General features: G+C 43.4%; 3 protein-coding genes across 5 annotated transcripts; 2 read left to right on the top strand and 1 right to left on the bottom strand.

The window, feature by feature from the left end:
* The first annotated feature begins 1,255 nt into the window (after nucleotides 1-1,255).
* def6c (DEF6 guanine nucleotide exchange factor c) lies at nucleotides 1,256-7,450 on the top strand. 3 transcript variants are annotated; one of them, XM_079294784.1, is made up of 12 exons: nucleotides 1,256-1,441; nucleotides 2,074-2,214; nucleotides 2,664-2,846; nucleotides 3,450-3,680; nucleotides 3,763-3,909; nucleotides 4,063-4,171; nucleotides 4,988-5,208; nucleotides 5,287-5,394; nucleotides 5,667-5,833; nucleotides 6,256-6,454; nucleotides 6,554-6,644; nucleotides 6,912-7,450. In XM_079294784.1, the coding sequence occupies exons 1-12, from the start codon at nucleotides 1,346-1,348 to the stop codon at nucleotides 7,121-7,123; spliced, it is 1,905 nt and encodes a 634-aa protein (XP_079150910.1). In that variant the 5' UTR covers nucleotides 1,256-1,345; the 3' UTR covers nucleotides 7,124-7,450. The 3 variants fall into 3 exon arrangements, with proteins under 3 accessions (XP_079150910.1, XP_079150911.1, XP_079150912.1); XM_079294785.1 differs by having other exon boundaries at nucleotides 6,875-7,122; XM_079294786.1 differs by having other exon boundaries at nucleotides 6,959-7,122.
* A 368-nt stretch (nucleotides 7,451-7,818) lies between these two features.
* On the top strand, nucleotides 7,819-10,038 carry mcat (malonyl CoA:ACP acyltransferase (mitochondrial)). Its single transcript, XM_079294731.1, has 5 exons — nucleotides 7,819-8,340; nucleotides 8,715-8,802; nucleotides 8,892-9,109; nucleotides 9,196-9,333; nucleotides 9,576-10,038. Exons 1-5 carry the CDS (start codon nucleotides 7,942-7,944, stop codon nucleotides 9,846-9,848), a joined length of 1,116 nt encoding a protein of 371 aa, XP_079150857.1. The 5' UTR covers nucleotides 7,819-7,941; the 3' UTR covers nucleotides 9,849-10,038.
* Nucleotides 10,039-10,045: 7 nt separating this feature from the next.
* bik (BCL2 interacting killer) lies at nucleotides 10,046-12,549 on the bottom strand. The gene is made up of 6 exons (XM_079294732.1): nucleotides 12,513-12,549; nucleotides 12,397-12,425; nucleotides 11,335-11,437; nucleotides 10,943-11,095; nucleotides 10,738-10,852; nucleotides 10,046-10,601 (listed from the first exon to the last, which is right to left on the bottom strand). The coding sequence occupies exons 3-6, from the start codon at nucleotides 11,427-11,429 to the stop codon at nucleotides 10,485-10,487; spliced, it is 480 nt and encodes a 159-aa protein (XP_079150858.1). The 5' UTR covers nucleotides 11,430-11,437; nucleotides 12,397-12,425; nucleotides 12,513-12,549; the 3' UTR covers nucleotides 10,046-10,484.
* Nucleotides 12,550-13,734: the final 1,185 nt, after the last annotated feature.

Genomic DNA, 13,734 nt, shown 5'->3' on the forward strand with positions numbered 1-13,734 from the left:
GAGTGGTGCATCCTCGCGGACACCTCTGGCCGGGCGGTTCTGAGTTATGGCTTTTACCGAACGACATCTAATTTCTACACCAGCTGAGACAACGGTGATTACATCTGCCCTTGAAGGGAGAGACACAGACGCACTGCTGAGTGTGAAACAAAGCAGCGTGACCCAGCATTGATTCGTTTATGGAGCGGAACATTATGAGCTACATCATCTGCTCAAATTGGGCAATATGAAGTTCACAATTCATCACAAAGATTACCTTAAAGCTGCCATATATCTACATTTAGAAACATGAAGGCTGTGGGCGGTGGCCTCTCAACAATGAATTTCATGGCCTAATTATAGTATTATAGTATTAGCCTACATTATGCTCTAACAAGGCTTGCGGATGCTGTTTATCTGATTACGTTGTCCTTATTAAAACTATTTTGCCTGAGGTTGCTACATCCCCACCAGCAGTTGCATCACACTGAAGTGGAGCTCTGCGAGCAGCACCTTAAGTCAGGAAAACACAAGAGGCATTGTGCTCTTAATTTCTCTGAAACCTATTTTGGGTTGGGTCCTTTAATGTGCACTATTTATGACTTCTACTCTACCAAAACAAATGCTCTAAGGAAGGGACACAAAATGGCTGCAGAGTTGTGCAAATGTAAAATCACTATCACATTATTAAGCATCACATTAATAAATGAAGGGTTTTTACTTTAACTCATTTCTATTGCAACACATGAATCATATAAATGATGGAATTACTTTCTCCAGTTAGTATTTTGATTGGTTTCAAACCCTTTATTATTCAAACTTTTTCAGATATTAAAGTTACCAAAATAAATATTGCTTCAGGCTCTTTTCCCAAATGGGTGTGTATTTAATGCCTCGGTGAACGGTCTCGTGAATCTGATAACACGGTGTCCCTGGCGTCACTTTGAGGAAATCTACACTGTAGTCTGGATAAATGTCTGGCATATTTTGGGTATGTGTAATTTGCCCTGTAAGTCTGTCCATTTTATTCAGATACACGTTTTCAAGAATGGATGGCAAAAAAAAATGATCCAAAATATGTTGAGAAGAATGTAAAGTAGACTTATCTAAAGTGTTTGACATTTGCAAAAATAAAAAATCGTTTTAAAAACATGTATTTTGGAGGAAAGTATCGGCCTCTAGCTCTACTCTCCGCCTCCTTAAGTCTGTCCTACATCTGACTCCGCAGTTTGCACAGCAGCCTGTACTCTGCCCCACATTTTATTTGGCAATTCTCACCACCACCCGCTTCAGCCCGTCGCTGCGTAAAAGCCGCCGCGCTGCGCTTGGAAATGTACTTGTTTTTGCGCACAGCGAGGTCTCCAACATGGACTTAAAACCCGAGCTCCTCAAATCCATCTGGTACGCTTTCACATCTCTGGACGTCGAGAAGTGCGGGAAAGTGTCCAAATCGCAGTTGAAGGTAAGCAGGACTGTGTGTGGTCATTTTAAGATCAGGGAACTGAGAGCGAGGGGCGTCCGCTGGACACAGAAGCAGACTTTGAACTGTGCTACCTTTCATTTAAATCCCTTTTTTATTCTGGCTGAAGACAAACCGAAAAGTCATCAGTCTAGTCTGTCGTATATGTTGTGAAATACTAACTTGTAGTCCTATACGATGGGAATCTATTTTGTAATCTGAACACACAAACGCACTACAAGCTCACACACAAGTCCAAATATTTGAAAAAGCTTTGCTCTTCATGGCATAGGCCTGCTCATACTGCTCAAAGTCCAACCTCTCTCTCTGTGGACCAGAAACACACAGTAGTGAGATAATACCCTCACTATCAGTGTTTCAAATAAAATGCAAGACAGAACGACAAGTACAGATCTTCTTTAGCTATTTACTCCCTCGGTGAGTGTTATTTTCCAGTTCCTACATGCCTGACTGAGCCCCCATAGGAGAGAAGAATCCAGGGAAATAGCAGAAAGCTGTCCTGACATGCTAAGGACCAGCTGTCTGTGGTTATGTGTGTATGAAGAAATAGGGATGTGCACAGACGCAACCCTCAATGCTATGTGCTTCTGTGCATCTGTGCGTCTGTTCTTCAGGTGCTTTCTCACAACCTGTACACGGTGCTGAACATCCCACACGACCCCGTGGCTCTGGAGGAGCACTTCCAGGATGATGATGATGGGCCGGTGTCGGATCACGGCTACATGCCCTACCTCAACAAATACATACTGGATAAGGTACTGGGGCTGTGACATCGCCTCCGGCAATTCAATAATTATCAATTAAATGTTTAAATTTATTTTTAATATGTTAAATTATTATTTTTTTCTATGTTCTCAAAAAACAAAGCATTGGAAAGTACTATTTTATTATTATATTGATGTTATTTTGGGGTTAGGAGAAAAAAGTAATTTTAATGGTTGAGTGATTTATAATACCATTATGTCCTGGAAATGTATTTACTTTGTACAGCAGTCTATTCATAATATTGATATTGATTTGATATTAATATTGACATTAATGTGAATATATTTGGTGCTATTTTGGGGTTATAGGAGAAAGAAATCATCTCATTGGCTGAGTTATATTATAACACCGATTCTGTCTGTTGTTAAACCCGTTTCCATCAGATGAAGTTTGAATCCAGGTTTATTACGTTTCCGTCATTAAGACTCTTTCATTTCAGGTCAAAGAGGGGATGTTTGAAAAGGAGAAGTTTGATGACCTGTGCTGGATGATGACCATGAAGAAGAACTTCAAGGGGTTACCACAGGGGGCGCTGCTATCGCAAAGAGACTGTTTCAAGCTCTTCTGTTTATTCAACCTCCTGTCTGAGGACCGCTACCCGCTGGTGATGATACCAGAGGAGGTAAAACATGTCGGTTTTGGTGTGAAACTTGGAGACTCAAGTTCATGTTCATTTTATTTGATTGAATTTTTACACCACGGAGTCTAAAATGTAAACCTTTTAACATCAAGCAACTAAAGAAAAGGGGCACATTCTGATAGAAAATGCATTAAAAAGTGCAGAAATTCCTTCCTTAACATTCACGAGGCAGATAAAGATCTATAGAGTAAATAACCACACAGGGAAACAAGGGAGCACAACAGTTTTTCAGGCAGTCACACGAGGCACTCTGTAATCTCCTAATTGCTAAAAAGACATATAATTCTCCATATAAACCCAGCTCGTGTCCCAGCAAAGTCAGAGTGTTTCACGTTTTTTTTCACAGCGGAAAAAAAGTAAGTGCAAGTAAGTTAATGAGTCTCTTCCTTCCGCCACTTCCTTCATAATGCTTTTGGTTTCCTGTCGACAGAGACAAAAATAAACGGCTTTTGTGCTATCAGCACAGTAGCTTTCCTCTGTAAAGGGTTACGTCACAGAAATGCACTGATGAAATATGTTCTTGATACTGTCAACATGTATGATTTGTGGTCTCTTTCGCAAAACACTGGCAACATTTGCTTTTAGGTGGAGTATCTCCTCAAGAAAATCTCCACAGCGATGAGCCAGGAGTGGGACGGGAAGCCATTAGAGGACTTCATATCCCAGTACGCCACAGTGTGGGAAGGCGACATGTCTGTATGGACCTTCCTGGAGCACATGGGCGCAGGCCGGCTGCTGAGGGTCACCAGTGCCGAGACCTTCAGTCTGGCTTTGGATGAGGTCTTCCTGGAGATGTATCACAGCGTCCTCAAGAGGGTAGAGAGTGTTCTCTGTGTCTTCCTGTTTCTGTTTGTCGTCTTCTTCGTCGCACTTCTTAAATGAGGTGCCTTGTTTCCAGGGTTATATGTGGAAAAAGGGGCATGTACGCCGGAACTGGACTGAGCGTTGGTTTGTGCTGAAGCCCTCCTCCATTGCTTACTACGTCAGCGAGGCCTTAAGAGACAAGAAAGGGGAGATCCAGCTGAATAAGAGCTGTGTCATAGAGGTGGGTGAGGAAATGCAAACACTGCATGTTTAATTATATGGTGTCCAGGCAAATACTGTGCTTTGGATGTGTTAAGATGAAGTCCTTTACACCACATAAGTCCCATAATCCTTGTATTTTGATGCTTTTCTGAGTCTCCTCTTTCTTTTTCAGCCTGTTGCCGACAGGGAGGGGAAGCGCTGTATGTTCTGTGTGAAAACTCACAATAAAACCTTTGAGATGAGCGCGTCTGACCAGAGGCAGAAGGTGGAGTGGACTCAAGGTGTGTTGGTGTGTATAAGAATAAGCATTCGGAGTCAGAAACTACATTTTGACTGCAGTGATTTCTCGTGTGTGTGGTCACCGGTGCATTCCAGTTTAATTCACCGGTTTCAGGTGAGACATTGTAAAGAAGTGGTTTTACATTTTGTGACTTCAGATGAGAAGATAGATATGTAGCCACTGCAGCAGCTAGCTTAGCTTAGCACAAAGACTTGAAACAGGGTGAACCAGCCAGCCTGACTCTGTCCAGTCTTGCCATTATTGTTCGGTTTCCAGGCAAACAATAGAGTCTCCATGAAGTTACCAAATAACCGCCTGTAAAACCAAAAGTTGTCATTTGTTGCTTCTGTTTTTGTAAAGATTGAACAAACAAGATATCATGTGTTCATTAGTAAGCTTTTATGTTGCTGGAAGGTGGATTTTGTTATTGTTGGGCTCGCTGTTTCCCCCTGTTTCCGGTCTTTATGCTAAGCTAAGCTAACCGACTGCTAACTTCATATTTACCGCACGAGAGTGGTATCTATCTTGTCATCTGATTGAAAAAAAGCAAATAAGCGTTTTTCACGAAATGTCAAACTATTCTTTTAAGTAAATTGATGTTCTATATTTGATGAATCAATATTTGATTTGACTCATCATCTTACACCTGGATCAGTCACTGGCAAAACCTACTTTATTGGCCGCCATAGTTTATTTTAGGGATTTCTGGTGAAGATAAGCTATTGAACCACAGCGAAACACTCATTAATCAAAATAAATAAAACACCATGAACAGTATCTACAGTACCTACAGTGTGTCTTTTTGCTACATCTCCAGCTATTCAGACAGCCCTCCGTCTCCAGAGCGTGGGCAAGTCCTCCCTTCACCACGAACTCAAACTGAAGAGACGCGTCCAGCGGGAACACAGCCACCGGGAGCGCAGCCGGAGCAGCTGCAGCAGCCGGAGCAGCCAATCAGACGACTCCAACATGCAGGAGATGGAGAAGACGGAGAAGGAGAAAGACAGACACGATTCAGAAATAGAAAGCATCATACAGGTAAGATGCGGAAGGAATCAGTCGAGGGACGATTGGTCACAGCTCAGTTTTAACCTTTGACCTTTATCCGTCTTGCAGCATGCACGCGAATTAGAAACCAAACGAAGGGAGGCCGAGGAAAAAGAGAGGAAGAAACAGAGGGAGGTGCAGATGGAGCTAGAGAGACAGCTGAAAGAGGCCGAGATGGTAAGAGAAAGGTTTTTTTAGATGACAATGCTGATTTACAATTTGCCGAAATTGGATTCAGAGTCCTGAAAACCGCACAAAAACATTGGCATTATAAAAGTCAGGCTTAACCTTCAGTGATATCTGGTGGTGGAGAAACGGTAATGACATTCCTGGAAAAGGTGATTCAGGAATAGGTCAGTTCTTTCCACCCAATTGTGTGTGTGTGTGTGTGTGTGTGTGTGTGTGTGTGTGTGTGTGTGTGCGTGTGCGTGTGCGTGTGCGTGTCCTAGTTGAGAGACAGCATGCAGGCAGAGATGCAGGAGAAGGAAAAGGAGGCTGAGCAACAGAAAAAGAGGATCCTGGAGTTGGAGCTGACGCAGCAGAGACTGGAGGCTGCTCTCAACATGGAGATCCAGGCCCGGCTGGAGGAGGAGAGGGCCAAACTGGAGCTGGAGAGGTAATAAACAAACACACACACAATATTCCCATTGAAACTCCAAATCACATGTTTGACACCTTCACAAAATTGTGACCCAGATTTTATATTGTTGACATTTATGGACATTTATCCACGACATACATACAGATCATGATATCATCACGTAGAAGTCACGCTAAGCATAAAATATGTGTATCACGTCTGTGTTCATATATAACTGAGTTATGATTCAGAGAAAAAGCATGATTTTTACACAAATTGCAGCAATTGGCCACCTTAATTGCCTCTGAGCTGTGTGTCACAGCTGCTGCTGCAACTGCTGCCCATAAAGTCACGGTGGTAAGCAAGTAAATTCGAGTGGGCCACGTCTCTCCCTCCCCTCTGAGGACCAGCGCCACACAGTTTGAAAACCTATTCTAAACCAAACGTCTCCTCTCCAGGTTGCTGCAGGCGGTAGAAGCGAAGAAGAAGCAGTTCCAGCTCCTCCAGGAGCAGCAGAGGGCCTTGCAGTGCCTCAGCCCCGTACTGGAGGCCTCAGACGACAGTCCAGACGACCACACCCCCTCAGCTCTTCACTCGGCCTCTCAGGAGCTCCAGGATCTGCAGGCTTCTCGCCAGAGGAGCCACCAGCACCTGGAGGTAAGATAGAGACAGCGTGTTTGGATTGGCTCAGTTTGCAGCATGTTTAATCCTTTGAACAGCTCATTCGAAACCTCTTGTTTGATTTTCTTATTTCAGGAGTTACAAGAGAAGCTGAGGTATGCCAGTCAACACGTACGACACTGGAACGTCCAGCTGAACCGCCTGATGAAGCCCATCACTCCTGGAGGTGCAGTATGCTCTTAGTCTGATCTATTAGGGGTGATAATATTGATCGTAACTTTTTTTAGTTTCAAAATCCTTCAACATTAATCTGGATCTGCATCAAAATGTAAGCATTTGTTCCCTGAACCATGGTCTAACTTTCCATTCAATTTAATTGAAAACATGTTTTTTAGATATTCAGCTGACAAACAAATAACTCCTAAAATTACTACTTTTGCAATCCTGACCTCAAAGATCAAACTTTGTTGTTATTGGGGGGGTTTTTTTGCAGACCGTTTGGAACATCGCCTATTATCAAAACACATGTGTCCCAAAAAGGAAGAAGCGCTGGCCAGTAACGAGTTCATCTCCAAATTGAAGATCAGAGCGGATCACAACAGACAGACACCAGAAGACGGCGAGACGCTGGAGGAGCAGATGGAGGCCGCAAACCTGTCAGATGGATCAGACGAATCACAGAGAAAACCCAACGGACAAATGTGATCCGAAAAGTTTCAAACGTAGTTCATCATGTGTTTAAGGCTGAGAGTGGAAAGGAGAAGGAGAAAAGCTATTTACAATATAGAAATGTTGTGTTATATTTATATTTTGAAACGCACACTAAGAGGGAGACCAATGACGACAAGCACAATGTGATGCATGATTTACAGAGAACACATTTGACGAAGATCAACTGACATTTACAGTTCTGTACAATACATTTGGTGAATAATAAAACGTAATTTTGTGATATTGGTCATTTCTGTGGGCAACACATTTGAATGACCACAACATCTCTCCCACACTCTATTGTATCCTGATAACTGAACTCACAGGATGTTTGTAAGTTTGTAAGTAATAAATCTGGCAAAGTTATTGTTTCTACTGTGTCTTAACGAATACAGCAGGGCAACTAATTAGAAAAAAGACAAATGTCCTTCCCTGGTGGGCCAATTAAGTTTTATTTTTCAAAGATACAAAAAATAATATTAGGGCTCATAACAATAAAATGAGTTATCATGAACTGTATTACATTTTTTAGAAAGTTATTTATTTAAAGAATCCTGTGTTAAATACATTTTATTTTATACAATGTCAATAAAGTCATGTGACATAGTGACCTGTAGGAGGCGCTGCAGCAGGAAAGAACCGAGACGTGAACCGGAAAGAAAATAATTTCAACCCCCCGGTGACGTCAATAAACATGGCGGCTCTCACGACAGTGTCATGCTGACCGTTAGCGACGATATTCTTTGTTTTAAGTTCATTCATTGCAGTTTTTCCAGGCGGATCATGGGTCTTTATTGACATCGGGTGACGCCATGTTGTCGTCAGTGGTCCCCAGAGGGACGGTCAGGTCGCTGGTCTCTCTGAGCAGGAGACTGTCCACCAACCAGGACGGAGCTCACCACCCTCCGCCCGAGACCTCCGCTCCTCTCCCGGACAGCGAGGAGCGGAGACCCGCGAAGGACCCCAGCGGCTGCTCCGTACTCCTCTTCCCCGGCCAGGGCAGCCAGTTCGTGGGCATGGGCAGAGGACTCGTGAAGTACCCGAACGTGAAGGAGATGTTCTCGGTAGCCCAGAAGATCCTCGGGTACGACCTGCTGACTCTGTGCCTGGAGGGACCCGAGGAGGAGCTGATGAAGACGGTCCACTGCCAGCCGGCGGTGTTCGTCACCTCGCTGGCTGCGGTGGAGCGGCTCAACCATGAAAACCCAAAGGTCCGACTAATTACATTAATCTCTAAACCAAATTATACTGCAGTACAAAACTGTCTGTTAAAGTGAAAAAATACAATGTATTTGCACCATTGTATTGGCTGCTCATTGTGCAGAAATGCCCATTTCAGACTAATGTGTGCATTACTGTAATGTTAAAGGAGGATCATTTGTATTACATACTATTATATTTTGTATTCATAATCTAACATCTGCAAAGTAACTAGTAATTAAAGGTATCGCGGTAATGTGGTGGAGTAAAAAGTATATTTGTATTAGTAGTAATGTGTTGGAGCTGATGTTAGGAACTTAATATTTATTAATAACAATGTATCTTATTTAGATTTCTATCTGACTCTTTACACTTCTGTCCACAGGCCATTGAGACGTGTGTTGCTGCTGCAGGTTTCAGCGTCGGCGAATTTGCTGCCCTGGTTTTTTCTGGTGCCATGAACTATGCAGAAGGTAAACGTGTTTCTTTACTCGTGCATGACAACGCTGTTGCTCGGTTTAAAGTTAACGTGTCATGTGTTACCCGCTCCCGTGTCTTCCAGCTCTGTATGCGGTGAAGGTTCGTGCAGAGGCCATGCAGAGAGCATCAGAGCTGGTTCCTAGTGGGATGCTGTCAGTCACCGGTAGACCTCAGGCCCACTATAAACATGCGTGTGCGCAGGCTAAAGAGCACTGCAGTAGCCTGGGGGTCGAGGAGCCGGTGTGCTCCGTGGCCAACTATCTGTTCCCTGATGGCCGAGTCATCGCGGGGCACCAAACGGTATGGAGCAGTTTTAATCTAAAGTACAGCTATGCACAACTGATGCTGAAATAATCTCATTCAGCGTCACTGTGTTGGCTTCTCAGGCTCTGGACTTCCTGCAGCAGAACTCACGGCGGCTCCAGTTCGCGAGGACCAAACCTCTCCCAGTCAGCGGGGCGTTTCACACCGAGCTGATGCAGTCGGCTACTGAACCCCTCAGAGAGGTGCTCAGACAGGTGGAGGTCAGTCTAACTTTTTATTTTAAAGCCACACCAGCCCGTTATGTATTCCGGTAATATGATGATTTCTATGTTAATTGCTTATTTCTCCCATTTTATGTTTGGAAATGTAATAATAAACATGTCGTTGAGAGCCACATCCTGCCCACAAGACACGCACATTAGCCGCCGCTCTTGGAAAGGTTGCACACCCGTGACTGATCGAGTGCTTCGTGTCTAACTCGTGGATTTCTCTCCACGTTCAGGTGCGCCGCCCCGAGATCAACGTGTACTCCAACGTGGACGGCAAGCGCTACATGAACGAGAGCCACGTGCGCCGGCAGCTGGTCAAGCAGCTGGTGTCGCCCGTGAAGTGGGAGCAAACTCTGCACGAGATCTACGAGAGGATGCAGGGGAGGAAGTTCCCTCACACCTACGAGGTCGGGCCGGGGAAGCAGCTCGGGGCCACGCTTCAGAAGTGTAACCGGAAGGCCTTCATAACGTACACTCACGTGGAAGCCACCGCCTATGAAGACTGATAAGGCAGAAAAATGGGCCTCTGTGCTCATTTTAGTGTGGCCATGACCAGCAAGACCTGTTAAACCTGCAAGCTCCTGTGGTTGCTTCTTATGGTCTTGTATTATGATTATGTAATTAAATGGGTTTTTTTATCAATGAAACTATAAATTGTCGTTATTTAGAAGTTTATTTGCTTGAAAAAGAAACAAAGTCCAGCTCCCTTCATTTTTTTTTTTATTAAGCCAGGCTGCATATTTGTAAACATGTTGGCCTCTTAAACCAGTAAGAAACTAATCTGGATAGGAAAGACTGCAGGCCAGCAACAGTCCGGTCATGGGAAACATGCTTTTTGACATTTAATACAACTGTGAACCAACATGTCACTGCTACAATACGCTGGCCAACTCCCTGGGGCGTCACTGGAAAACCCTTTTTAAACAATTCCCACATGCCCCGACAAATTTAACAGTATTATTGTTTTTTAAATCTTATTTACGGTCGTATAGAGTCAAATTCAAAACACCCTTCAAATAGTATAAAAAGAGAAGTCAAAGTAAACGGCAGAAACAAACATTTAGCAATAATTGTCATTCATTTGCAAACATATTTTGGCCAAATATATAATGGCCTAAAAGACCTGCTCATGGCCTCTTCTTTTAGGCTTTCCATTCCACCCATAGTGCACTGAAAATGGTCACTGCAGCCACCAGTGCCACAGTCACCAGTGCTCCTCTGGTCCAGCCAGTGCAGGTTACTGGTTTCAAACTGGACACCTGTGAGATGAAAGGAAGTCAAGTTATTCTTTTGATAATTTAGCAACAAAAGAAAAGCGATGCATGCAAATTGTATTTGTGTCTGAATTCTGAGTGCGATCAGACATTGTGTGCTCCGATGAAGTGTGAGTGTTACCCAGGCTGCCCAGGCGTCCGCTCTGAGGATCCCCTGCCCAGGCGCAGCGCTCGCTATCCAGGCCTTCACCGCAGCAGACAGGCCCTGGAAGCCCCATAACCGACTGTGGATATCTCTGGACGACAACAACAAGTTGCAATGTCTTAACAGCCGGTCATGTAAAAAGGTGAAGAGGTAGATTATTATTTCGTTCCTGATTTCATACCGATATATGGTCCTTGTCAGTGCCTGAGCGGGTCTCAGCATGTGGAGAGGAGTCGGCAGCCAGTTTGGCGGTCTGCCGGTCCACTCCCGGTCCAGCTGATCTCCGATTACAGCCAACTGGCGCCCAAAGGCCTGTGCAGCTCTGTCATTTATCCTACACACACACACACACACACACACACACACACACACACACAATTACAGTATCGTGTGTAGATTTTGTGTTTTTTTATATTTATTAGATTTAAGAAACAAAACACATCCCTCCACCTAAGACTCAAATTAAAGCCCTTTTATACGTATTGCTTATTTCTGGTACTATGGATCCCACATGGTCTGTTGCCTGAAGCTGCTGTGGTCAGGACTAATGCAGGTGAAGGGCCGGTGCTGTACCTGAGGTTCACGTCAAACAGGGTGTCCGTGTCCACGGCACCAGGTCCAGCCTGGGGGGACACGACACGACTCGGCTGTCTTGTTTGTTCCACCATGTTGTTTGCTGAGAGGAGAAACCAGTTTTATTCAAATAAGTCACATGAGCCCACGTGAGAGAGAGGGAGAGGCGTTACCGCTGCTTGACTCCCAATGTTCATAAACAGGTTATGTAAACACGGGCTCGTGTGACCAGGGGGGGGGGGGGGGGGGGGGGGTTTGAAGAGATGACATCACCTGTTAGATTAAGTACATTTTCTACTGTATACACCAACACAAGTGTGATTAAGTTCTCCCTTGTGTGTCTAGAACTAGTGTATACACAAAACTGCATATAATCGACCTTTTATTGTTGGATTTATGACTTGTTATTCTCCCCAACTGTCAGGTGTGTTCCCTGATACGCGCACCTGTCCTCAGACCAGTTCCTGGTGTACCTGCACTCGTGACTTAATGCAAATGCGCCATTTCCATAACTCAAATCAACCAAACTGCCCTTATTAGCTCACCAAGAAGAAATAAAACACCCATTGCTCCGAATAATGTACTCATGGACTTTATATATTTATACTTTCTATAAAGTACAGAACAAAGTTTGTGTAAAAAGTATAATTACATGGATTTATGTTTATTGTCTTTATACATATTTAAAGACAAGAACACCATCATATTATAGCCCATAAATGTGGGAACCGTAATAATGTGATCATGGCTTAAGCTCCAAAACAATATCCAGAGGACAGTTTTCGAGTACAGCCTGTTGTTCTCAGCCATACTGTATTGTCAAAACAAAGAGATGAAGTCATCCTTCACACCCAAAGCAAACAAAGGTCGTTTTGAAGATCATAGATTGCACATTTGTAGATATTAATGAATCCTAAAATGACTAACAACCTTTACAAAACAAGTATATCGTAGTATGTTGGAATAGTATTATGTTAGATATTAAACATATATCTATGTTCCCGCTCGGACAGTAAAACAGGTACATGCACAATAAAATAAGTAAAATAGAAGTAAACCTACCTTCTGTGTAGATTAAAGTGGACGCCGCCCTGTAATACACACAAAGACATTATAATTGAAACGTTTTGTAAGTAATAAAATGAAGAAATATTGGTGTGGTTTTTCCCTCTACTTACAGCAGCGTCCTTTAATCTTGTTGCTCTCAGGTAACTGCCACAAATATGACTGGACACGCCTTTACATGCTGCGACCAAGAGGCTGCTACCAGCAGGGGGCGACAGGATCCCCATCAAACAGAAGATACAGCTTTGTTTTAGCAAAAGCCTTTTACATTTCAGAATTCTCGGTTTTATTTTCTCTATCTGCTCGTACTAATAACAGAATCTTTGTCTGCGAGGGAAATAAAAAAAAATGTTCCCAACATCTTTCAGTGTGTTTTGCATCCCCAAACAATAATATATTCAATCTATTTCCAATACTGTCCCTGCCTTATGGTACAATTGTGTTTAATCATTTAGTAATTGATTAATTAATTGGTATTTGGTGTTCTAACTTATGTAATATGTTGTACTTATTACGTTACACTTATATATAATAATAATAATAATAATAATATGTGTGTATATAATGTTATGATAATACATACAAGATTGTGTCCCTTCGATTCAATCGTTTTTGTAGAAATGTTAAGTCACTAAATCTGCGCAATGTTTTTGTAAACCTATTTATTTTTATTCACAAATTATTTTTATGTCAAATTAGGCTGTAAATCAGAGGCACAGATACAGATATTTAAAGATATAAGCCACTCTTCATATATTTCTGCACTAATACTGTCTGACCAGACACTGCCCCCTGCTGGTACACTGACGTAACGACGTCCAGCAATGACATAACCGCGTCCTCCGTTGCTAGGTTATGCTTCCGGGAGGACCAAGCCCATGACGACGTCGTTTAACGCGCTCGAGACATTTCTTGCGTTCAGAAAAATCCTTTAAAAAAGATTGCAATTAAGTCGCAATTAAATTCATCGCGTGTTTATATGTCATCAATTTTACGACGACTTTTATTGTGAAGAGTAGTTTGACCGCGGTGGGCGTCTCATCACCGTTGTGCTTTACGACGCTGGGGATCAATACATACAGTCAGCTTGCTTGCAATCAAACCGCCAACATAGATGCAGCTTATTTGATGTAAACCGGAGCTAACAATGATGCCGACAAAGCTGTCGCCGTGTTCCGCCAGCTAAACGACAGGCTGGTGAGATTGCATCACTGACTGGGTGATGTCCGCCCTGCAGCCTCTGCAGCAGTCCTGGGAGGAGGATCCAGCAGCCTGCTAACAGAGCCAGCCCCGGCTAGCTGATGCTGGTGACTGGCTGTTTCCTAACATTGATTT

Source organism: Melanostigma gelatinosum (genome assembly GCF_949748355.1).
Source record: "Melanostigma gelatinosum genome assembly, chromosome: 22".
Taxonomy (NCBI): domain Eukaryota; kingdom Metazoa; phylum Chordata; class Actinopteri; order Perciformes; family Zoarcidae; genus Melanostigma; species Melanostigma gelatinosum.